This window comes from Xiphophorus hellerii, chromosome 16, assembly GCF_003331165.1.
Source record: "Xiphophorus hellerii strain 12219 chromosome 16, Xiphophorus_hellerii-4.1, whole genome shotgun sequence".
NCBI lineage: Eukaryota > Metazoa > Chordata > Actinopteri > Cyprinodontiformes > Poeciliidae > Xiphophorus > Xiphophorus hellerii.
The window spans coordinates 25,200,032-25,223,438 of record NC_045687.1 but is presented as its reverse complement, the minus strand read 5'-3'; the positions used below and the strand labels follow the sequence as shown (position 1 = coordinate 25,223,438).

The following is a 23,407-nucleotide window of genomic DNA, read 5'->3' as shown; positions in this document are numbered from 1 at the left end:
ACATGAATTATAGTAGTTGTTTTAGGTACGACCGCTGATAGGTTTACAAAAACTTACCGATGTTAGATTTAGTCAGGCTTTCTCCGGTTTGACTTTTGAGACATTTTGCACGATGTGGAATTATGAGGAGATAGTTTGTCAAATGCGTATTCATATCGACAATTCTCAGGGTTTGAATTTTTCTTTGATAAATAAATAGTACAGATTATATATATATATACGTATATAGATATATCTATCTATATATATATCTATCTATATCTATATATATATATATATATATATATATATATATATGTAATAATGTTACAGTACAGACGTGTAATAATAGTTATTATTATTATTATTATTATTATTATTATTATTATTATTATTATTATTATTATTATTATACAATTAAATCATTTTAAAAAAACATGAAATCTTAAAGACAAAAAAGGAATATCACGGAAATACTCTGACTGAGATGGTGCCTCTGCTTTAACGTTTCCCCTGAAGACGTTTCATCTCATGGGAAGTAATGAATACCAGCTGCTCTGTACAGCTTGACGAGCAACTTCTGTATATTGCGGCCTTTTCATCCATGAGAGCAGAGAGTTTATCTTGCTGTTGTTTCACCTCAAACGTTATTTGAGACTATCTATCTATCTATCTATCTATCTATCTATCTATCTATCTATCTATCTATCTATCTATCTATCTATCTATCTATCTATCTATCTATCTATCTATCTATCTATCTATCTATCTATCTATCTATCTATCTATCAAAAAAAGAAAAAAAAAAAAAACGAAAACATTTCCGGGCGTGAATAAACATGTATGCAATTTTAAAATTTTGTACCTTTCCGTATTTTCAGTATCTACACAAGAAAATAAAATACAATTATAAAAATCCTAAAAAAATAAATAATCTGTGAATAATAAAGGTTTTATTTACTCTACACAATTCCCCTGCTCTGGTATAAAAAACAAAACTATGGACGAAAAAAAAACGTCTAGCTTGTTGTTGGGCTGCAACGTTCGCTTGTGCAGAAACAAACGCGGCGAGTGACGATGAGTTGAATGAGAGGCGCGAGCAGAATTCAGTAAATCACACATGGAAGGCCAACACAGACAGGCTGGGGCAGGCGGGGCTGCTGCCTTCATCAGTCATAAAACAGAATGTACATACAGGACACACGATCTACATTCAATGAAACCTTCTGGATTCAGTGTGCTGTTGTTTTTAATAGAAATAATGTAGACAGAAATAACAATTAATATGGCAATTTTCACACATTCCAGTGAGGATTTGGATTTGATTTTTAAATTTGGATGCATCGCCAATGTTTCTGAATTACATAATTAAATGATAAAATATGAAAGTGAGTAATGAAATATAGAAATAGTAACAACGCTTTTTTTTCTGTACCCATGCTAGAAAACCATATTACAATTTGTGAATAATAAGTTAAAGCTGAAATTATAATGAATCCAGTGAGTAAAATTTCTGTTCAAAGTAAACATTAGCATGTGTGTGGGTGTGTGTGTGTGTGTGTGTGTGTGTAGGGGGGGTGTGGGCGTGTGTGTGTACAGAGAGAGCGTACACACAGTTTGCCCTCTTCGTGCCCCCTCCTCGAGAGCATCTGCTGGCTGTGAACTGGGCTCAGAAAGGGTGGGGGAGGGTCAGGTGATGAGGAGAGAAAAGCAGTGGTTTCTATTCATGTCATGCTGCCTTTTATTGGAGGAAGATGGATTTAACTCTGTCATTTCTTTATTCTGTCTTTGCTAACCTTTCAGGTCAGGTTGCAGGGGACCGTTGGAGAGACACCGTCACGTGACCCCCGGTACCAAATGGTCTTCCGGCAGTGGTTTTCATTAAGGACCGGAGCAAAAGAAGACGCTGCCATCTCTCTCAGAAATGCAGAAGACAACATACTACGACAACTCCCCAACGCTCTTTGGTGGCTACTCTACCTACCAGGTGCAAGGAGCAGCAGCAGCTGCCAATGGCTTTGGGGGCTACGATGCCCCGGTCCCAGTGACCCACCACCAACCTCCCTTCCAGTCCCCAACCCATCTGGATGTGGATTCGTACCAACGCTCCGCCTGCTCTTTGCAGTCACTAGGCAATAATAGTGGCCACCAGCAGCAGCAGCTAGCCAAGACCAAGGAGCTGAATGGCAGCTGCATGCGGCCCAGTTTGCCGCCTGAGCACCACCCAGCCTCCCAGGTGTCCCCTCCACTGCCCCCCAAATCCAGCAATGGTAATGTCACCACTCAGCAGCCGGGGGGCAGTGCTGGGTCTTCTACAGTCTCTAAATCAGGCCCTAATAAGTCATCAAACTCTGCCTCCTCCACATCTTCTTCTACATCATCCAGCTCCTCTTCACTGCCGCCCAACCCAACGCTAACCAAGCAGATCTTTCCCTGGATGAAGGAGTCTCGACAAACAACCAAGCAGAAAAACTGTTCACCCAGCAACAACTCCGGCAACGGTGTGTCAGATTATACTTTTCACTGTCTTTATCTTTCTTTCCTTTGCCTGATCCAACAAATGTAACAGAAACAACATAGTCTGCCGTATTCTGCTATTTATCATCTCTTTCTTCATGTCTGTTACTCGTCTGTTTATTTGTGTTCCAACTTTCCACACTCATTAGAATCCTTTTGGCTTCTATCCTGTTCTTATCTTCCCTCTCACCACTCCACTCTTTCAACACCTTGCTTATCAACCTTTTTACCAAGGCTAAAACTCTATAGAATTAAGACAATTTCTTGTCTAAATTGAGTTTCTACATGACAGTTTCTGTGGAAACCTCTTTCAGACAGACTCTATGAAACTAGTCTGGCAGGGTTTTGTCTGTTGAGTGTTGTCTGTAAGGTTACTGTGGGACATATACCAATATAATGTAGCAAATTGTGTGCTGTGTGAATTTATGGGTTAGGGTTAGGGTTAGCCCTAGTCAAAGCACGTTGTTGTTAATGCTAAAAAATGCATTTAAAGCAGTTTTATCTTAGTCATCCCCTTCCAGGTAATCTGATGTCATTCTTTTAACCAAAGGACACCGGCACAAACAATGTTCCACTTCATAAAATGACTAAAGAAGAGTTTATGCCAAATGTACAGTCGTCCAAAATAATAAATATTATTAGATCTTGAGGATAATTTAAACAGCAACATGAAAAAAATGCATTTCTTATAAAAATGAAGAATATCATATAGTTGTAATTATTTAATTTATTTTGATGGTGAATGACAGAAAGTTGGGATCATTGGTTAATCAGATCTTGTAGTAAAGTTTTTATTATTTTTATTAGACTTAAACATTTTAGAGACTTTTGTTTGTATCACAGAGGAAGTTAATTTATTTGACCAAAACAAACATGTAAAGAAACAGATTTTTACTCAACCTATAACCATTTCAAATAGTTTTTATATAATTTCTGTGGGCAGTTGTGTGAAATTCTAGAGTAGACATAGTTCTGTTACAAAAGTAGAAATACCACTACAGTATCTGGGGGTCAATATATGTTCGCTAAGTAAAATGGTGCTCAAGAAAAACGTTATTTTTTTTTATGTCTGATGCAACATTGCAGTCCAGGTCAGCAGCAGAATAGATTACATAATAAAAGACATCTATTTGGTGATTACTTGGAGAGAACAATTAAAAAGAAAAGTTTTATTGTTAAGTTTGTTCTTGTTTTCTTGTCTTTGTTTTTCACCTCCAACAATGGCCACTGAATAAAGATATATTAGTGAAGGCAATGTAAGACTCATTTTTTTGTTTTACAGAAGTATAATATATTTGGAATTTCAAATGTAAGGTCTTACCAAATGGGAATAATATGAAGTGACTTTGGCAAACATGTCTGAAAATGTTTAAAACTTCAATTGTTAATGAACAGCGAGAAAACTAAATGACATAATCGAAATGTTTTTATTCCCTTAAATAAAAACATTTCACTTATGTTGAAAATACTGTCGCATCATGAGACAGTCTATTCTGTTTATTGGTTTTAATAAACAATGCAGTCAATTCAGAGTCAACAGGCAGGAAAAGGTTTTATAGGAAGTAAAGAACCAACAGTGTTCAAAGCATGAACCGAGATCCTAATGATTTAATTCTTGTTGATCGTCTTTTAATGTTGGTCGTTTGGTGATTTGGTGGATTCATACAAATGCATATCAGCAGATATTTCTGTTATATGTGTATTTATTTCTATATGTGTATATTTTTTATTCTCTTTAGGTTTATAGTCACAGTATACCTTTCAAACTGAAACATCCACTTGAATGATAAAATCAGTAAGGAACTACAGTAAATGATGGGTTTAGAAAATAAAAGTAGCCAAAATACTGAAATCTTCATAAAAACATGAACTCACTTGAAGGACATGCTTCTTTCTGCTTGAATTACTATCTTACCTTTTGCTTTAATGTTTTAGCAATATTATAATTCCAAATCCTTATTTTCAAGGAGGAAGTTGTTTAAAATGACACCAGTAAGAATAGTTTAAACAGTCCAGTTAAATTTACCAGTAATATTAAATGCCACTTTGTACTTTTTACATTTACTCAACAGAGCTTGATTGTGGAACTCAATTACGCATATTTTGTTGTAGCATCTTGGATTTTAGATTGCAAAGTACTTGTGCAGAAAGGTTCTTAATAAATATTTCTTTTAAGTAAGTAAACTTTATTTTTTAGGAAAACGCTGTTTACAGGACTGATAAATGAGGGCAACTGACAAATCCTCACTAAATCTCTCCAGCAGATCTATGTGTTTACAGTTCTGTGTGAAGCAGTTAGTCACTGGACTTCAAATTGATAACATCAGAAGGATTTTCTTCCAGTTCAAACAGAAAGCAATTTTTACAACATGGAACACAGAGACTAACAACAAACAATAGTTTGAGTTACACGAGTAACCTGAAACAGAGTTTAGATTTTTGTTTTTTGTCGAGTCCACCTAGGTGTACTAGTTCCCTTTGCTGCAGCTGCTGTTGCTGAGGGGGTTTGTTTCTCTAGCCAAGATGCAATTTAGGTGTTCTCGGCCAGCACCGGCGCCTTCATCTTTTAATAACTGCCACTGTTATGAAGTGTTGACAACTAATATGAAGGGATAATTCAGGCCGCCTGCCCAGACCCCCCTCTGCTTTATTAAGACTCTGGATGCTTCCAATTTCCTCTGGCATGCAGCCTGGATTTATTCTATTATCTTTACATTTACACACTCTTAATTTTTTTTGACTATTACATTTTATAATCCATTGAACTTGCTTCCTTTTTCGTATCCCCCTGATAAAATACATATATCTACTTTATTTTCAAATTGTTAATGAACTGTTTTTAATGTGATTTTACACTTCTCAGACCAGCGCGGTGAGTTTAATATGTTTTTCTCTCCGTAGCATCAGGGGGCACTGAGAGCGGCAGCAGTGGGGAGAAGAGTCCTTCCGGAGGTTCGTCTGCATCATCCAAGCGCGCTCGAACAGCATACACCAGCGCTCAGCTGGTTGAGCTGGAGAAGGAGTTCCACTTCAACAGGTACCTGTGCCGACCCAGGCGTGTGGAAATGGCGAACCTGCTCAATTTGTCCGAACGGCAGATTAAGATCTGGTTCCAGAATCGACGCATGAAGTACAAGAAGGACCAGAAGTCCAAGGGCTTGAGCTCCAGCTCTGGAGGACCATCTCCGGCAGGTTCCCCTCCTCTCACCATGCAGTCCTCTGCCAGCTTCCTGAACTCAATGCATCCAATGGGAGGGGGAGGAGGGGGCCCTACTTATGAGACCCCCTCCCCACCATCCTTTGGAAAGCTGCACCAGGGAGTGTCTTATTCTATGTCCACTGCCTATTCCAATGTTCCTATGAAGGGCTGCCCTCCTCAGAAATACGGTGCCCCAGATCCAGACTATGGTGATCCCCACCACAGCCTAGTACAGGCCAACAATGCTGGCTATGGGACGCCAACAAACATGCAGGCCAGTCCAGTCTACGTTGGGGGTGGCAGCTATGTGGAGCCCATGGCTGGCTCTGGGCCCTCCATGTATGGCCTAAACCACCTGGGCCCTACGCCGCCCCACCACCAAACCATAGACTACAATGGCGCAGGGCCCATGTCAACTACCAACCAGCACCATGTGGGTGGAGGGGGCCCTCAGGGTCCCTGTGACCCACCCACACACCCAACTTACACCGAGCTGTCAGCACACCACACCTCAACTCAGGGCAGAATCCAAGAAGCACCCAAGCTCACCCACCTGTAGCAAGTTTGGAACAAAATGACAATGTAGGAATTAGAAAATAACAGAAAATGTAACATGACATGACTCACTAAGAGACAAACCAAAATGTGGGACAATGGGAGGGGCGAAGCAGGACAGAAAGGTGCCATCCAGTGGTTTGTGAAATCCCCTGTGCCGTAATATGCAAGAAATAGTGTTAAATACCACTACCTTCATTACAACAGCATCAAATCTGTTATATTAAGGACAAACATTCCTTATTGTTTTTGAAAGAACTGTTTGTTTTATTTTAGAAACAGAAAGCTAAAAGTAAAAAAAAAAAATCAGAGATTTAACTAAGCTTTGGCTGAACATCACTGTGACAATTGGAACCTCATAATTTATTGCAGTAAATTGGGAAACAAAACCTATAGTGTTTATTATGTCATCTGGCTTCATATTCAGTATTGAATTTGTTTTTTCAATATATTATCCTACCTCTTAAGAATGAGCGTCTACCATAGCAAGAAATATTTCAATATTTCAGTCAGTTATGTTGAGTGTATAAATAAACATCCATGTTCATAGATTTATGATAGGCACTAGTAGATATTTGTAGCAAATTGCAACAATAGTATAGTGAGCATGGGGTTTAAAAAGCCTATAATGACCCTTTAAGAGGTACAGCATGGTTTCAAATTTTCCTTTAATGGCAAAATATCCCCCTAAGAAACATATATACACACAGCTCTCCTGTCTGGTAGATGAAATGGTTGAGATTTTAATGGGCTGTTAATGAGGTGGTTAGATTTATTATGCTGACTTCTCTCCCCTGCAGGCAACACGTGTTGTTGTCAGCAGAGCTGAGCTATGTGGACTGATCTGTCTCTCCATCACTTAGAACATGAGGCAGAGAAAAATATATGGCTCAAGCTGGCAGCACAGAGCTTCCTTTGAGCCTGGTGTTTTATGAAGCACATCACAACCACTGGACAGCTTTCCAGTCACTGTCTTTTCCCCCTGCAGTACCCATCTCTGTCTGTCTAGACCCAATCATTACTAACCCAATCTCACCTGCTTCCCCCTCTGCCCCACCTTCCTAGCACACACACCCACATATGCGCGCATACATATTCATCCGTCCCATCACTGTAACAGGGTTTAAGATGAGAGCTTAAAGGCTGAACTAGCTCGAACAGGCACACTCTTGTTCTAAACTACCTTTTGACAGTCACGTCGGCATACACACACAGCAACACTAAGCTAACTTCCTTTCACTGACACATGTCCAGAAGCAGCTTTCCAGCTGCTGACATCTCTAGACAAATACAAGAGGGCACAGAATCTACAATTTTAGTGTCCTTATTTAGCACATCATTGAGACAGGGTAAAAACGAAGAGTGGAGAGAACTATTTATTTATGTTTAAAAAAGTCATTGACATTACCCACCTCACCCACAAACTCCCATCCCATTACACACTTTGGTAGATACCAATGTGTGAAACCCCATTTCCTCTTGTTTTATTTTGTTCCCACATGTCTTGACTTTTAACATGGAAACAGGGTATATATTTGAACAAAAAAAAATGCATGTCCCACATTTCTGAGCATATGTGTAAAACTTATTTTTAAAACAACTGGATTTATTTTTTCATCTATCAGTGAGTAGATTTTAAAAAATACATGTCAGACACTTCCAACTGTTGAACTCGGTGTCTCCAGTGACTGGGCACTGTGGAGTGGTTGAGCCATCCACACTCACTGATAATCAGGAAATAAATCCCTCAAGTTGTTTTTAAAAGCTCAAGATTTACTCAAATGCTGTTTTACAGCTGGGCATCATTGTTGCACTTAGAGTTTACATTTTGATGGTTAATGGTTAAAAAAAAATAGATAAAATCTTATTTTGAAGACGGAAGGCCGTCCAATCAAAGCGTCTGTCGCTAATGTGTGTTCAATTGAACATTCACATATAAATATTTATTTGTTATAGCCAGTTTAAAAAGAGTTTCGTTTTGTAATAATATTATTTATCCTTTGTGTATTTATATTGAGGAAGAAAATCCTGTACTTTTTTAGTATTTACCTGTAATAAAAAGCAACATTGTGTTTCCTCTTGTCCATGTACTGAAGTTACAATTTCAGTTCTTGTATTTTAGAAGAAAATAGGTAGTTTTTTGTTATTATTACCCTTTTTATGTTATTATCCTTGTACATAAATGTCTTGGCTTGTACAGGGAAAGACGAGTGTTGGGTTTGGATATCCACCCATAGTCTGAAAATAGAAACAACCTATTAGCAGGAAAGACAAAAAAATTCCTTTTGGAGGAAACATTTTTCTGTCCTTTGTAGTTTCTATTTTTTTTTTTCACTGTTGATAAAGTTGTCTGTCAAACAATTCTTTAATAAAATTTTATGTTACACAGAGCGGTCATTATTTTTTAAGCTAGGTTAAACAAAAAGAAACTATTGATTCATTAAGCAGATGTATAATCACTAACAAATCAGCACCAATGATGTTCAAACAAGGGGTGTGTTCTTAAGAAACTGCCAACCCCCAACTGCTATGGCAACATGCAAGCACTTTTTACTGAGCTGCAAATGTACCTGTCATATTGAGAAATATATTGAGAAATTCCCATATATGCCTCAAAGTGAAAATATGCGTAAAACGAGTAAAATCTTCTGCAAACGTTTTTTAGCATATTTTTCAGAGCTCTGCGGAGCAGGACAAAGGAGTTAGTAAAATAAAAGTTCAGATTTACTTCTTTAAAGTGTATTAAGTAAACCTCGATAGAGACTTATCAATGCAAAACAGCAGTTTAATGGGACTTCTGTTATTATATCTGTGGTTGACAACCTTCCTGCTCCCTGCTCTGTTATTCTATAGAAAGTGAGTGGAGGCTGTTCCTTGGTCTTGCAGGCTAACTCAGACAGGCATCCTACAGCTAACTTGAGGCCATGTGAATTGTTTATATCCCCTCTTCTGTCTCTCTCACCCACACAAGAAAAGCCTTGAGGCCCACTCCTCTTTCAGGCCACGTGATTTCTCACTCCAACCTCTTTGGTCATGTTTTTTTCTTTGTCACGTGTTCAGAAGCCTGAGACCGGCATAAAAACTTAGGATGTAAATCAAAATCCCATAAATAATGACTATGCTTCCCTTTACATCTCCTCTGGACTAACAGACAATAAAAACACCAATAAGCAGAGATTGGCTCTAATTTATTGCCTCGTAAAACCAGATGGAGAGCCGAGTCTCTCCTCAGCACACACACTGCTGGGAACAGCGGGGCTGGAGCGGCAAGGCGCTTAAAGCGGCGAACAAGGAGTCCGGTCTGCTACTCACACATTAAAAATGCAATTTTCTAAACTCAGCTTCAGCATGCTGAACTGGGCAATTTGTCAAAACACTAAAGTGTGATCACCAGTTTGATTTCATTATCGATTTAAAGGAGGAAAAACCCCAACAATAAAACCTGCTGTCACGGGATTATGTAAGGTTTGTTTTTGGTATAGTTCGAATGGTTATTCGAAAACAGCACTACCACCCTAATGCTTGTAGCCATTAAATTATATAAATAAATAAGGACTTATTATTATTATTATTATTATTATTATTATTATTATTATTATTATTATTATTATTATTATTATTTGTAGTTCTAGAAGAATTAAAATCAAAATGTTTGTAATCATCCTGGAAAAAAATCTATCGTCAAAAATAAATAAATAAATAAATACTAAGTTTACAAATGCCTTTCCTCAGTGGTGCCATGCGCCCTTTCCGTCTGTGTCATTGGGGACAGAAATCCACTCTGCAGCTCCAGTGGTCTCCTAAATAAATGAGCTTTAGACATTTTTAATTGTTGTTAAAAGACGAAGTAACTAAAGGAAGTGCGCATGAAGTGTTTAGCAGCTTAGCCAGAGCTCTAAATGAGTCAGCTTTCTGTGTGTCCCTGCTGCCCGCCTGTTCTGCCCACTCACTGCCTGTCCTTTCTGCTCCACTCAAAGCCCCTCACTCCCACACACATTGCTGCATCTCCGCTTTTTTTAGGAGAAAGGGGGGGGGGGGGGGGGGGGGGGCAAAGAGAAGACATGAGAAAAAGTAAGGAAAGTTAAACGGCTAAATGGTGATTTGTCTGAACGGTCTCTGTGCCGTTTGTCCGGGCTGCTGATGAAATAATATTAGTAACAATAAATGCATGAAACCAAATCACACTGTGGCCCTGAAGCGCAGAGGCAGAGACAGTTGGGCTGGAAGTTTTCTCCTCATTTAGGAGGAGAGAGACTGCTGTCAGCCTCTCTCAAGGAGAGAAAGATTGATCACCACTTTTTTCTCCACCCGGGGCTCTTCTGACCCTCCCCGAAATATCCTCTGCTCAGCTCTCCAGTTAATCTTTATAAATATCTACATGTACGTCCCGTCGAGTCCGAGGGCAACTCAGCGCGATCTCACTTACAGTTAGTATAATATTAATAGCTGAGGGTCTCTTATTATGTTTTATAAGAGGGAGGAACAGAGACCTGCTCTTTATTCTCGCGCTACTGGAGCGACCTCGCTCTGAACTCGCTCTCCGTGCGTGAACACCCCGAACATTTAGAGCAGACACACACGAACACGGGGGAGAGAAAGGAACGAGGGTGAAGCGCAAGAGGGACTTTGGAGCCTGTGAAAAGATGCTATTTTAGTTTGAGACAATATTTAGATTGCATTTCAGTTTTCCCACAATCAATCTTCACTGCGGCTACACACCCCCACACACACACACACACACACATGCAGATTCTCCGTCTATTTATAATGGACGCGCAGATATTTGTGTTAAATGGGATAAATCGGACACTTACACAGGAACTTGTTCCTCAATCTGCATCTCTGCATCTTTTCAAATCTGTAACTGTCTGCTCTGAAGCGTTAGCTGATCCAGCATCATATCTGTGAGCAGATCCTTCATGCCCTCTCCTCTCCGCTGCTGCAGCATCTAAAACCCTGTTCAGATTTCTGCTGCCTAAACTGTCCGTTTTCAGTCTTTGTCACACTTCCTAAGATTAATGAGCGAAGTTGTTTTCTCTGGTTTTCTTTTTTGTTTGTTTTTGTTTTTGTTTTCACTGAGAAATCATATTGTAAATGGACTACCTACGTTAACCTACTGTTAATTGCCATTACATCACCAGGAGCTCGCATGTCCACAGTTCTATTGTTAGTCGGTTCCACCGGCCAAGATCTGCCGAGCTGCCGCCCACACAGCGCACATGGCAAGCGGCCTCTTTGCTTTTTTACCCCCGTTAGGACAGAACAATGGCAGATAGGCTCGCTTTGCCTCAGCGTTTCGTGAAAAATAATAATAATAATGCTTCACACAGACATCACAGCCGCCAGGCCCGAACCACCGATTGGCTGATTTGGGTCACATGACCAGGAATTGGCTGCAATTTCGTCCCATAGTTGTTCAGTTTAGCCTACCCAGGTCCCCATACGCTACTATTATAACCAATATACACAATTATGATATAGCCACCGCATTTACGCCACTACGGTCAGAAGCCTATGGAGCTGCGTTTTTTTTTAGACCAAGTATTATTTATTTTCTTAATCAGCCATGTTTTGTGATGTGCATGTGTACGCGTGCGTATAGGCCTATGAGGGTTTTATTATTATTATTATTTTATTTCGGGAAAGGGATTATTCTGGGCTCTCGTCGTTTAGGGAGGGCACTGGTCTGAGGAAGCTATGAATTTTGAATTTGAGAGGGAGATCGGGTTTATAAACAGCCAGCCGTCCCTAGCAGAGTGCTTGACGTCCTTCCCCGCCGTCCTGGAGTCATTTCAAACTTCATCAATCAAGGAGTCGACAGTAATTCCGCCTCCCTTCGAGCACACCATCCCCAGCTTTAGCCCTTGCACAGCCACCCAGCCGAAACCAGCTTCTGGGAGTCCGCAAAGCCGGAGAAGCTCTGCTACAAATGACCACCAGACCCATCACCGCGCCGTACAGCAGCCATGCCCGCCTGGCCAGGCCCCTGCACCGGCTACCCCGGCTGGTCCGCTGGCTCACGAGTTTCCCTGGATGAAAGAGAAGAAGTCATCCAAGAAATGCCCCAAGCCAGGAATCAGCTCCAGCGGGGGTGGATCCATCATCTCACCGACATCATCCTACCCTTCACCAAACGCCTCTGGGTACGCTTCGGCGGGCATCGAGTCACCCACAGGTCGGTATGCTCTGGCGCATGGACCCGTGGTGCAGAAATGTGGATCATGAGCTGAAATTTTCTGTTTGCACGCGCTCACATTCATTTCCGAATATCACTGACCAGTTTTTACCCAGTGCATGGCTGCCATTGTCTCTTTTTTTTTGCGATCAGTGCATGTGCATGTTAGCGCGCGTGCGCGTTCCTCAATTCTATAAGGTGCATGAAAAGGGAAGCCATATCCAGACGACTGCATTATGCTGCAATGCTTTGCATATTAGAGCTTCATCCACATGGTCTAAATACTTCTTGCAATGTGCGAGGCAGCTGCAGTGATTCAACTCACTGCGGTCTGATACTCTGGAGACGAGAAATGTGTTCCCTTTACATGACACCACATATGAAAGCTGCTGACTGCATTATTTTTCTTTTATAAATACTGCCTTTCGGATCAGTGTGGAGTGATAGAATTCAAGCCAGAATTAAAATGGGCGCCATATTGGATGGCGTTAGAAAAATAATAAGGCGGGGGAATGACAGAGTGGTGAGCGGGGGGTTGGGGAACACTCACTGCTGCGGCCACACTGGAACACCTCGGCAATCATTCCTATTTCTGTCAATGACAATCATCGCATTTCATGTACTTCTGTTTGTTTGTCTGTTTGCATCCCTGAATATGAAAAAATAATAAGCCAATTAATTTAAATATGAACTTCTCGTTTTCCTCTCTTCATTCCACTTCCAGTCTGAGCTTTTTCCTGATCTCACTAAAAGCACTAGTTGTCCAGGCTTCGGAACAGTCGCGCTCACTTCTAATCTACATCGCAGCATTTCCGTTCGTTCTTGTCTCAGAGTTGAAGATCCTTCTTTAGTACATTTATATGACGAGGACATGAAAACATTGCATGCTGGTGTTTCCGTTTTCCTTTCTTCTTTTTCTTTCCTTCTATCTTTTTTCCTCGATCCTTTGTCATGTCACTGAAAAAGTAACTACGTGTCAAGGCATTTTTGTATTTCATATTTCATTGCAATCAATTGAGAAGATAATTTATTGCAATGAAATATAATAAAATGTGCTGCCTCATGCTGTGCAAATGAATATAGCAGGACTGCATTTCTAGTCAGTTACAAAACAGGCACACACACACACACACACACACACGCACACACACACACCCACACACACACATATATATATATATATATATATATATATATATATATATATATATATATATATATATATATATATATATATATATATATATATATATATATATATATATATATATATATATATATATGTAATATATATATATATATATATATATATATATATATATATATATGTAATTTTATTTTTTCTTTTGTTCCTAGCAGACTCCAGCCAGGTTGGCCTGGATGTCGGTGGAGCTGGGTCCCGTCGTCTGCGCACCGCCTACACCAACACGCAGCTTTTGGAGCTGGAAAAGGAATTCCACTTTAACAAGTACTTATGTCGGCCGAGGAGAGTGGAAATCGCCGCTCTTTTAGATCTTACAGAGCGACAGGTCAAAGTTTGGTTTCAGAATCGTAGGATGAAACACAAGCGGCAGACCACACACCATCGGGATGGAGGCGGAGGAAGTCCGTGTTCCAGCGGATTTGAGCCGCTGGAAGGGGCCGATGCCTCGTCCCCTTACTCGAGTCAGCCGCTGGAAGCGTCGGAGGAAAGCACAACAGAGAGCGAACAGGGGAGCGGTGCGCTTTTGACTGCTATTCCCGGCGCCTATAGCACCACTGACAACGGAAACAATGCACAACCCACGCAGGAGGACACAGGCCGTGTGAGTCAGCAGCAGCCAGGGACATCTGGCTCAACGGACTCTGCTGCGGCTCTGCGATCCCCGACGAACTCAACTGACAGCACCGGTCTGAGGCCCCACAGCGGGCCTGGGACTGCACCAGGAGCCGAGCCGTCTTTTTTTGACCACCGGGATTCATCCGTCGCTCCATCTGAATCTCACGCGTCCTCCTCATCATCATCCACCGCGCTATCCGACCTGACTCTTTTCACCGAGGACGCCTGCTTGTCTCCCAGCCTGCAAAGCTCCCTGGATAGTCCGGTGGATTTTTCCGAGGAGGACTTCGACTTGTTCACAAGCACACTGTGCACCATAGATTTACAATACCTCAACTTCTGAAGGTAGTGGCAACGGTTCAACAAGAGGAATATCATAAAGACACCAGACACACCAGGGTAGAAGCGACCTTTGTGGATGAACAATCAGCAGAAAAACATCCAACAGGACTGTCGTTCTAGAAGCGTCTCGGCAAAATTCCTGTAAGGTTAATGAATGAAAATGTTGCTCTTGCTTCAGCTAAAATTCATTTACGCTATTATTTCCGTATGGCATTGTGGTTTAAGAGACACAGTCAGCAAATTTCTTTTTTTTTTTTAAATCTTTTCTTCTTTTTTTGTAGTTGCAAAATTGTTTGCGCGTTGTTTTTTTTTTCGGCTAGATTTTTTTTCTCCCCTTAAGACGTGAAATATCAGGTGTTATTTAACTTAGGATTTTTTTTAGATTGTTTTTATTTTTTGTAAGTTGAGCTTCTTCTAATCAATGAGATGTTTTTTTTTTCTTGTCTGCCAGGGGTTCTGCTGCGTGGATAAAAAAACTCAGGAACTGGTCACAGAGACTTGATGCGGACGGCAGGACTGCTTTGGAGAAAATATCTCTAAATTGACAAGAGTTGTCACTCTGAGCGAGAAGCCCTGCTGTGGAGCCGACATGTAGACGTTAGTTTATTTATTAAGATTCTTTAATAGTGAAAATCTAAATTATTTATTGTACAAATATTTTCATAGTGGGATAATAATAAAGAATAAAAATATAAACAACGTACACAAAGTGCTTCATGATTTTGTTCAATATCCGGGGATTTGCTACGAGTGTTTGTGATCGACCTTTAAATGTTTCTAAATTTATATTAATTACATGTTTGCAGGAGCATTATTCATTTTATTTTTTTCAGCAACCATTTTATGTGTTTTACATGTTATATATTTATACTTTGAGTTCAAACATCAAATAATTAAGGCATTAAAAACAAAATACGTGGAAAATTTAATTCATCCAAAAACAGTTCCAGTTTTTTTAAGTCATATTTTAATCATTAAATAAATAATTTTAACCGCACATTTATAATAGTAAATTTGCAAACAAATTAATTGATGCCTTCCTTTCACTGAAAATACTACACATTTAGTCTTATGAAATTCTTGACATTGTGTAATTTTATCGCAAAACATTTCTGGAAAATGGGATGTTTCGTTAGTTTTATCTTTCCAGTTTTCTTTATCAAATAATGGTCTGTCACGGTAAACCCCCGCCCACCACCACCAAAAAAAAAAAAAATAATCAACACAGCAGCTCTCTACCAGCAGAAACTATCAGTGTGCAGATGGACTCCAACAAACAGCTGACAGACCCACAGAGATTAAACACAGCAAAGCTCCTCTGTTGCCTGTTATTTTCATCTTAGGCCTAATAAACTGCCGCTTTGCTGGGTGTCGTATTCTGCTGGTGGTGAATAGGAAGCTAAACAAGGGTTAGCATGGCTATAGCTTTCTGCCATGTATGTGTGTGGAAATGATGTTAACTAGCTGCTGCTCCTCCCGCACAGTCAAAATGGCGCTGAAAACAAAGAAGACTGTGAACAATGAGCAGTGGCAGCCATTACAGGATAACTGGCCCCACTGACAGGCACAGTGTGCTTGTGTTTTTGTCTCTAGGCCAAATGCATGAATGCTGTTTCACATGATAATAACACTACTACTATTACAAATAATAATAATAATAATAATAATAATAATAATAATAATAATAATAATAATAATAGTAATAATACAGCATTAAAGACAGATAGGTAAATAATAAGCCATTATATTGCATAAGCACTGATAATGTAGGACAAATTTCCTTAAACATTGCATCTTCATTAACTTTAGAAAAATCTTAGTAAACTAACTGCATTTCTCATAAATGCATCAAAGATCTGAGTTACGTTTAGTGAATCGTCATGAAATCAATAATGAATTCAATAAGCTGCAAAGATCAATTCTAATGTTTTCGGTAACAGCAGATTACAAGTGTTTCTCGGTTTTTGCAACTGTGCTTTCATGAAATAGTTCCCATGGAGAGTGGAGAGTAAGCTGCTTCATGATGCAAAACATGTCATCAAATATTCCAGAGCAAATTGTTTTTTATTGTATTTCTGAAAAAATGCAGATCAGAATAGCATTCAGAAAAAAGTACTTATATGAATATAGATAACATACTTGCCTAGACTGATGAATTTGGAAACTATAATGAAGATACAAAAAATGGAAAGGATACAGCATTAAATTAGTGATATAAATGCATGCTATAAAGAGGAATATAAATAAAAATAATATTCTTATGAGTCTCTCAAGCTGTAGGAATGGAACCTGTCAGCAAGACAAGTCATTCTAGAGTTAGCCTTTTGGATAACATAGCTCTGTAAAACTTTATTATTTTATCTTTTGTTTAATAACTCTTGTAGCCCCACATATTTTCTCATCACAAACTATAACATTTGGCCAAAGATGTTGCATCAATACTGATGCTGCTTGTGTGTGACGAAGAGATCTATGATGCTTTTGATCCTTTCTGTTGAATACTTTTTGTAGTTTGACGACCGATGACTGTTTGAACATGGGTATCTGTTATAAGATATGAAATGCCTGTTCTAACAAAATTTACAAGGCTTTCAGGTGATTTTTTAAAGCCCAATCAAATAGTGTTTTTTTTTTTTGTACCTAATCAGGAACTTAGGGCTGAAACCAGGTGGGCAGTTTAGTGAGAGAGAAAATATTGGATTCAGAAATAGAACATCAATTGATTCTCCTGTTTGACAGTCTATCAAAGACCATTAAATATCATCCCTTTATTTAGGTGATGAAAATCCAAAACTCTCAGAGGATTTATTTTTAGATGCAGGTAATTTTACAGTCGAAAATGGGAAAACAATATCTGACATGTTCAGCAGGTTATTTCTATTTTACTTTTGGAAAATTTTAAACCATATATTACAATACCAACAAAAACCTGATCGATTACAAGCTTTTAACGTCATTTTTAAAAAGTAACAAAATCGTTTTAAGAAAAAAACAGTTTCTTACTAACCAGGTTTGTCTGTAAATTTCATATCTAGTTGTAGTTGTTCATGCCTGAGCAACTACTGAACATATGTAAAATATTGTTTGGTGTGCACTTGTGTTATTTGGGTCAGAGAATCCAATGGAGCCATTTTCATATCTGCTGGTACTGGACTGGGGCAGTGATGAGATCTTGCAATCAAGTGATGTCAGCACAAAACCAGGGAACACTGAGTGGCTTTCCAGCCCTTCAGAGTTTGATGCTAGAGCAGTTCTGGATTTGGTCAAAGTTAAAGCCTGCTCTGGATCACTGTGTATGGCCTGTGTCATTATATGGGGCATTCAGGAGGAAGCTAGAGGACTGTTATTCTTTCATGCCTTTACATGCTTTAGCACTGTTTCAACCTTACACAACAAGAGAAAAAGCTGCCTGGCAGACATGGGATGTCTGCCCAGAGGCCTCCCATGTCTTCTCCAAGCTGAGCCAGCACATTCTTACACTGGAAGATGGTGAACTGGGGATACTGGAGAGGTTTGTCATACTACATCACTGCTACCAATGTGGATGAAGCCAGGCATTAACATGTTTGCCAGAACACTACAGTCTCAGGTCTGCTCCAGTATGCTAGACTTGCTGCCTTCCAGGCTGGTTGTGTGTGGGCCCAGTCAACCCAGAGGCTGACTGGGCCGCAGAGAGTTCTGCTGACTGGCGATGGAATAAGGTTGTTGAGGAATGGCATGTCTTCTGAAGAGCCAACTTTCCCATAGCCAAGTACTGCAAACAGCTGACCAAATGTGGCTGTAAATCAGAGTCTTTGATGTAAATCAAGGTCTTTGATTCTCGGAGGTTTTTACTAATGGTATTTGTACTCATGGACATAAATGGTATGAATTAGGCCATTTCCTACAATATGTTCTTCCTTAACTTTGTCCAGTCACATTTGGTACTGATGGGTTAATGTGACAAGCTGATCTAATTCTCTGTTTGATTAGATTAAAAAGTCATTTGTCTGGCTCTATTAATAGCTGAGATAACACAACATTTGTTTTCAAATTGATCTTGGATGCCATGTTAGTTAAAGTATAATATGCAACTGGTAAGGACAAAATTACCTTCAGTTATCATGTTAGTGCAAAAATAAATAAATAAAAACTGGACTGTAGAATATTTATGTATTTTTCTTCCACTTATCTGACAGTAGTGCTTAGTCATATGAAAAAAGATTGTCTTCTTGAATTCTGGCGTGGCCAGTGGTGTGCTTTAAAATATAATCTGTGTAGAATACATGTACCAAGTTTCATGCTTGCATCACGATTTGAGCGACTGTTTCACTCACCTGCTACAGTATGTCACTATGAGGAAAGGATCAAATCACTGCAGTTAAAGTTTAATGTGATCAGCTCAACAAGAGCAGGATAAGCATTTGAGAGCAAACAACAGTAAACCTTCCTTTCACTCTTGTAAGCAGTCATCCTGGTGCACCTTGTAGACAAAAAGATTACATTGGAGAACATCTCTGTGCCAGAAGACATATATCACCTTCTGATTGTGTCTATGTCTGTGTTTTGATATTGTGTGTGTGTGTGTGTGTGTGCGTGTCTAGGCGTGTGGGGGTGTGTGTGCATTATCCAATAATCTCTCTCTCCTCGCTGTCACCACCTGTCGGCTTGCTGCCATGCCATAATATGTGGATTGTTTCTTTATCTTTTGCATCACCATCATTGTTTTGATTTCTACCAGTGTATGTGTGTTGTATCTGTGTGTGTGTGGGCGTGTGCATGCGTGTGTGAGATTGCATACAGTAACTCAGGCATGATAGATCACCCACTTAGCAGCAGTGGTGAAATACGTGAGCAGTGGATTTTATCTTCCTGGGTGTCAAGAGGAAACTCTATCCTTAGACACAAACTGGTGTGCTTCACTGATGCTACGCCCTCTGGCTTCTGACACACATTTCAGGCTGCAAGTCACAGTGATGCACTTCAATTACCAATAAGGAAGTGTATCCAAATTGCGGTGAAAAAAAGCTATGGCACCGTTTCTGAAAAATGTGCCTTTAAAAATATGAATATATTATGCTTTGAGTTAAAGACATTGTTAATCTTCAGCCAAAAAGATTCATTTATCTGAATTTTGTTCAACTGTCAGTTGCTACCCTTCAATCCTCATTTCTTGTAATTTTAAATGTAAAGAATACAAACATCAATCAATTATTTATATTAATCATATTATGTTTTATGTAACATGTCATGATGTAATCTGTGCTGTGTGGTTCTGTACAAATTAAGATTAATTTGAAGTTACTGGTGGAGCTTAGTGAGGACCAGATCATTTATATATGAAAACTACATTCTCCATGTAAGAAGAAACTAAGTGTGCTTCTTTTTTTAATATGACTTTTTAAATGCAGACTCAACCGAGAAATTGAACTTAGCTATTGATATCATTTGTGTTTAAAAATTACTGGACACATCTTCAGTAAATACTATCTCGGGGAGTTGTATTCAAAATGTGGAAATGTTCAACATAGGAAATGATTGCAAGAATGTTAGGGTTGTGTAGTTAAAGTTTGCTGTTAGTAATTACTTCAAGTGAACCTATTGCACTACACCTCTGTTAGGGAACTCCTTTAGCATCCTGTTGTGGGTGGGAAACTAGATCCTGATGTCGGAGCGATGGAAACTGCTTTGGTGCATTTCTTGAATCATTTTCAACATTTACAAAACAATTCGTACCAACAGCAAAGCACCTTGGATTACCTGAAAAACCCAGTTTCTTTCTCAGAATACTGAGTTCATCTCTAACTGTCAATGAGCGTGTCAGTGTCACAGAATGACTTGTTCCTGTTTGATTGAGTTTGGATAAGATAGTCCATTTAGTCATTTTATCTATAAAGCGGTGTATACTGGAGGGACCGTTTGATGTAAACTGCTGTTAAACTTTTAATGACAAGTATTGTAAATTGTAATGGTGGACAGGATTCACATTTATGACTTTACTGTAATTTGATGTTGTGATACAGAAAGCAGAGCACAAAGAAAACGAAACAATTTTAATAGTGTTTTTTTCTGTTTTCCTATCAATACTTTTAAGTAGCAATAGGAACATATAGAGGAATTACAGTACAGTCTTTCTATAGTGTTGGTCTCCATGCTGAGAAAAATTCCCCAATTGTGTTCAGGAATGAAGAGCAGGATAAGAGGAACTCCATTAGTATTCTGTTGTGGTTCACAAAGCATTGCCTGCAGATGTTGGAGTGGTGGAAACTGGCATGTTCTCTGCCTCTTCCTCTCTTTTGCCTTCTAACTCAGTCACTGCTCTTCCTTTTCTTTTCCTTCCATTGTCAGAAATGTAGCAATCTTATTATGCTCCGACTTTGTACTTACAGAGTAACTTTCAAAAGTATTCATACCCCTTGAACTTTTCCATATTTTGTCACATAACGAACACAAACATAAATATATTTCTTTGGAGGTTAATGTGAAAGACCAACACAACATAGTTTACAATTATTAAGTAAAAAGAAAATTATTATACATGATTCAAAACATTTTTTTACAAATAAAAAACTGAAAAGTGTGGTGTGTAAAAGTATTCCACCTCCTTTTCTCTGAGTGCAACCCATTTCCTTCAGAAGTTGCCTGATGTCAGCTAACGACTAAACAGCGTCCACCTGACTGCAATCTAATCTCAGTACCAATCCAGCTGCACTGACATATTTCTTGTCTGGTGCCCAAATTTTTAGTAAAAAACAGATCAAATTAGACACTTTCCCATACACTGAATTTCCACCGTCATACACATATTCATACATTATTAATATTGTTGTTGTCCTAATCCAACATGAACTTACTCAAAAAACATTATAACCAGCACACATTAACTCTGGGGGTTCACCTGATATGTTTTTGCTGTATCTAATTTGTAAGCAGCTAACTCACTGGCCATCAGTTGTTTCAATATTAACAGGATTGTTTTCACCCTGAAGAACTATCAGATGAACTGTCCTTTATATGCTGCCCACCTGTCTTTCAAAGCCGCTGCAGATTCCTAATGTGTGAGAGGGATCAGGTTTATATAGAGGATGCTGAGGATCAGACAGGGGTCATAGTGCAAACAGCAGTCAACCAGGGGTCAACATGCATATGCCATGTGTTTGACAGGAACAGCTCAAAAAGAGGGAAGCATTTCCAATGCACCATGTATGTTTTAGAAAAACACCAAAAATAGGATAAATTACCTAATTATTTATTAATGATTTATTTTAGTACCTAACATTTTTGAATTTAACAATGATGTTATTTGTTTGTGAAAATGCCACCCTACATCTTAAAAAAGTTGCTAGTCTGCACTAATCTGAGTTTGCTCCATTCTATAACTGTGTGCCACACAACATTATTCACTTGGACATCCCTGCTTTGGAGGATCTGGAATACATGATAATACATTTATTCATGTAAAAAAAGAAACTGATTTTACATTAATAAATACGGGTCACATGCAATAAAATTATACTACACCTCACCAGTTGGTATTTTGAGCAGACAGGTCAACTCCCACCGTCTCTGGGTCCTGTAATGGTAAACCCTCTCCTACATTTGAAAAGTATGCGACCTCTACTGGTTGGAAGAGAAACCACATTTCAAGAGTAAATATGATAATCAAGTTAGTTGTTTATGCATATTAGTATTGTGGTTAAAACAGGGATTTTATCCATACATGCAACATTTTTATAACCATAAATCAGTTGTTTGATTTATCAGGCTTATTAAGTAATTTTAAAGTAACTCAGAACTAGGAAAGGACTAGTTTATTTCAGTGATGTGTTGCCACCATTCAGAAGAAAGAATACAATCACTGTGTTAGACTAGCAGTGCAGAGGGTAGCCTACAATGATTTTTAAAAGCTCTGCTGATAATTTCTCATGAACCAAATAGGTACTGAGAATGAAAGGCAGAAACAACTTCAAATGTGTTTGACTAAATCCAAACGGAATCTTTGAACCTTTTTCTGACTATGATTTTACATTTTTCTTCTGATGGTCTGACATCAGCCTTTGACTGAAACTGGCAGCATGCAAGGCTCAGGTTTGTGTGGAAGTAAGTCATATTTTATTGGACTGCAAGCCATACATTTATTATCAATACTGGAACATAAGTACATTCCACTTGGGCTGCACGTTTAACCTAGTCAGATAATGGCAAAGGTTTGGCAAGTAACAACCTGCAATCAAGAACACAAATGAAAACCATCAAATAAAACCACGCTAGAGTAGAGAGGCTTTTGTTGATTGTGTTTCTTTATCTTTTTATCATTGTTAAAGGAAAAGAAAAAAGGAAATACAGTTACATGTTCTCTAAGCTTTTTGGTCTCAAATATATACTTTTGGCCTTTTTTAAAATTAATTTGTTCAGAGTGAACAGATTTATATTAATTCTCACCCTTTTACCATCAACTTTCATAAATTCTGACATGTATGTAACTAGGTCATCTAAGACAATCTTACAAAAACATCTGTAGTGTGTGTCATCTTTAAGACACACCTAGGACTGGCCCCATGGAAAACCTCTATTTTCATTATTTACAGAGGTAAATGAAGCATGAAGCACACGGCATGAACTGTGTTGCAATACTGTCAATCTGAGTTGGGTAAGAACTTTGCTGCAGCATCTTGCATCAAATGGAAGTTTTCCAGAATAGTTTTGAAAAAAAAGAATCCCACCAACTCAACCCAGAAGTAACAACAGGCTGTACTTTCTTTTGAAAGGTTTTGACATTCATATTTTGACAATACAAGGTGAAAGAAAGTTTCTTTACAATGCCTTACAGATGTATTCTTTA

General features: G+C 38.9%; 2 protein-coding genes across 10 annotated transcripts in view; both read left to right on the top strand.

The window, feature by feature from the left end:
- Positions 1-8,640, top strand: part of hoxb3a (homeobox B3a) — a 49,766-nt gene extending 41,126 nt beyond the window's left edge. For all 7 annotated transcript variants that reach the window (XM_032586978.1, XM_032586979.1, XM_032586977.1 and 4 more), the window contains 2 exons: positions 1,783-2,480; positions 5,398-8,640. In XM_032586978.1, coding sequence (XP_032442869.1) covers positions 1,904-2,480; positions 5,398-6,254 — 1,434 coding nt within the window. In that variant the 5' untranslated portion in view covers positions 1,783-1,903 and the 3' untranslated portion in view covers positions 6,255-8,640. The remainder of the gene's footprint in view (positions 1-1,782; positions 2,481-5,397) is intronic.
- Positions 8,641-11,585: 2,945 nt separating this feature from the next.
- hoxb2a (homeobox B2a) lies at positions 11,586-15,289 on the top strand. 3 transcript variants are annotated; one of them, XR_004342306.1, is made up of 3 exons: positions 11,586-12,425; positions 13,782-14,727; positions 15,038-15,289. XR_004342306.1 is itself a non-coding variant. In XM_032586568.1 (2 exons), the coding sequence occupies exons 1-2, from the start codon at positions 11,948-11,950 to the stop codon at positions 14,585-14,587; spliced, it is 1,284 nt and encodes a 427-aa protein (XP_032442459.1). In that variant the 5' UTR covers positions 11,586-11,947; the 3' UTR covers positions 14,588-15,289. The 3 variants fall into 3 exon arrangements, 2 of the variants coding, with proteins under 2 accessions (XP_032442459.1, XP_032442460.1); XM_032586568.1 differs by having other exon boundaries at positions 13,782-15,289; XM_032586569.1 differs by having other exon boundaries at positions 11,587-12,425; positions 13,785-15,289.
- Positions 15,290-23,407: the final 8,118 nt, after the last annotated feature.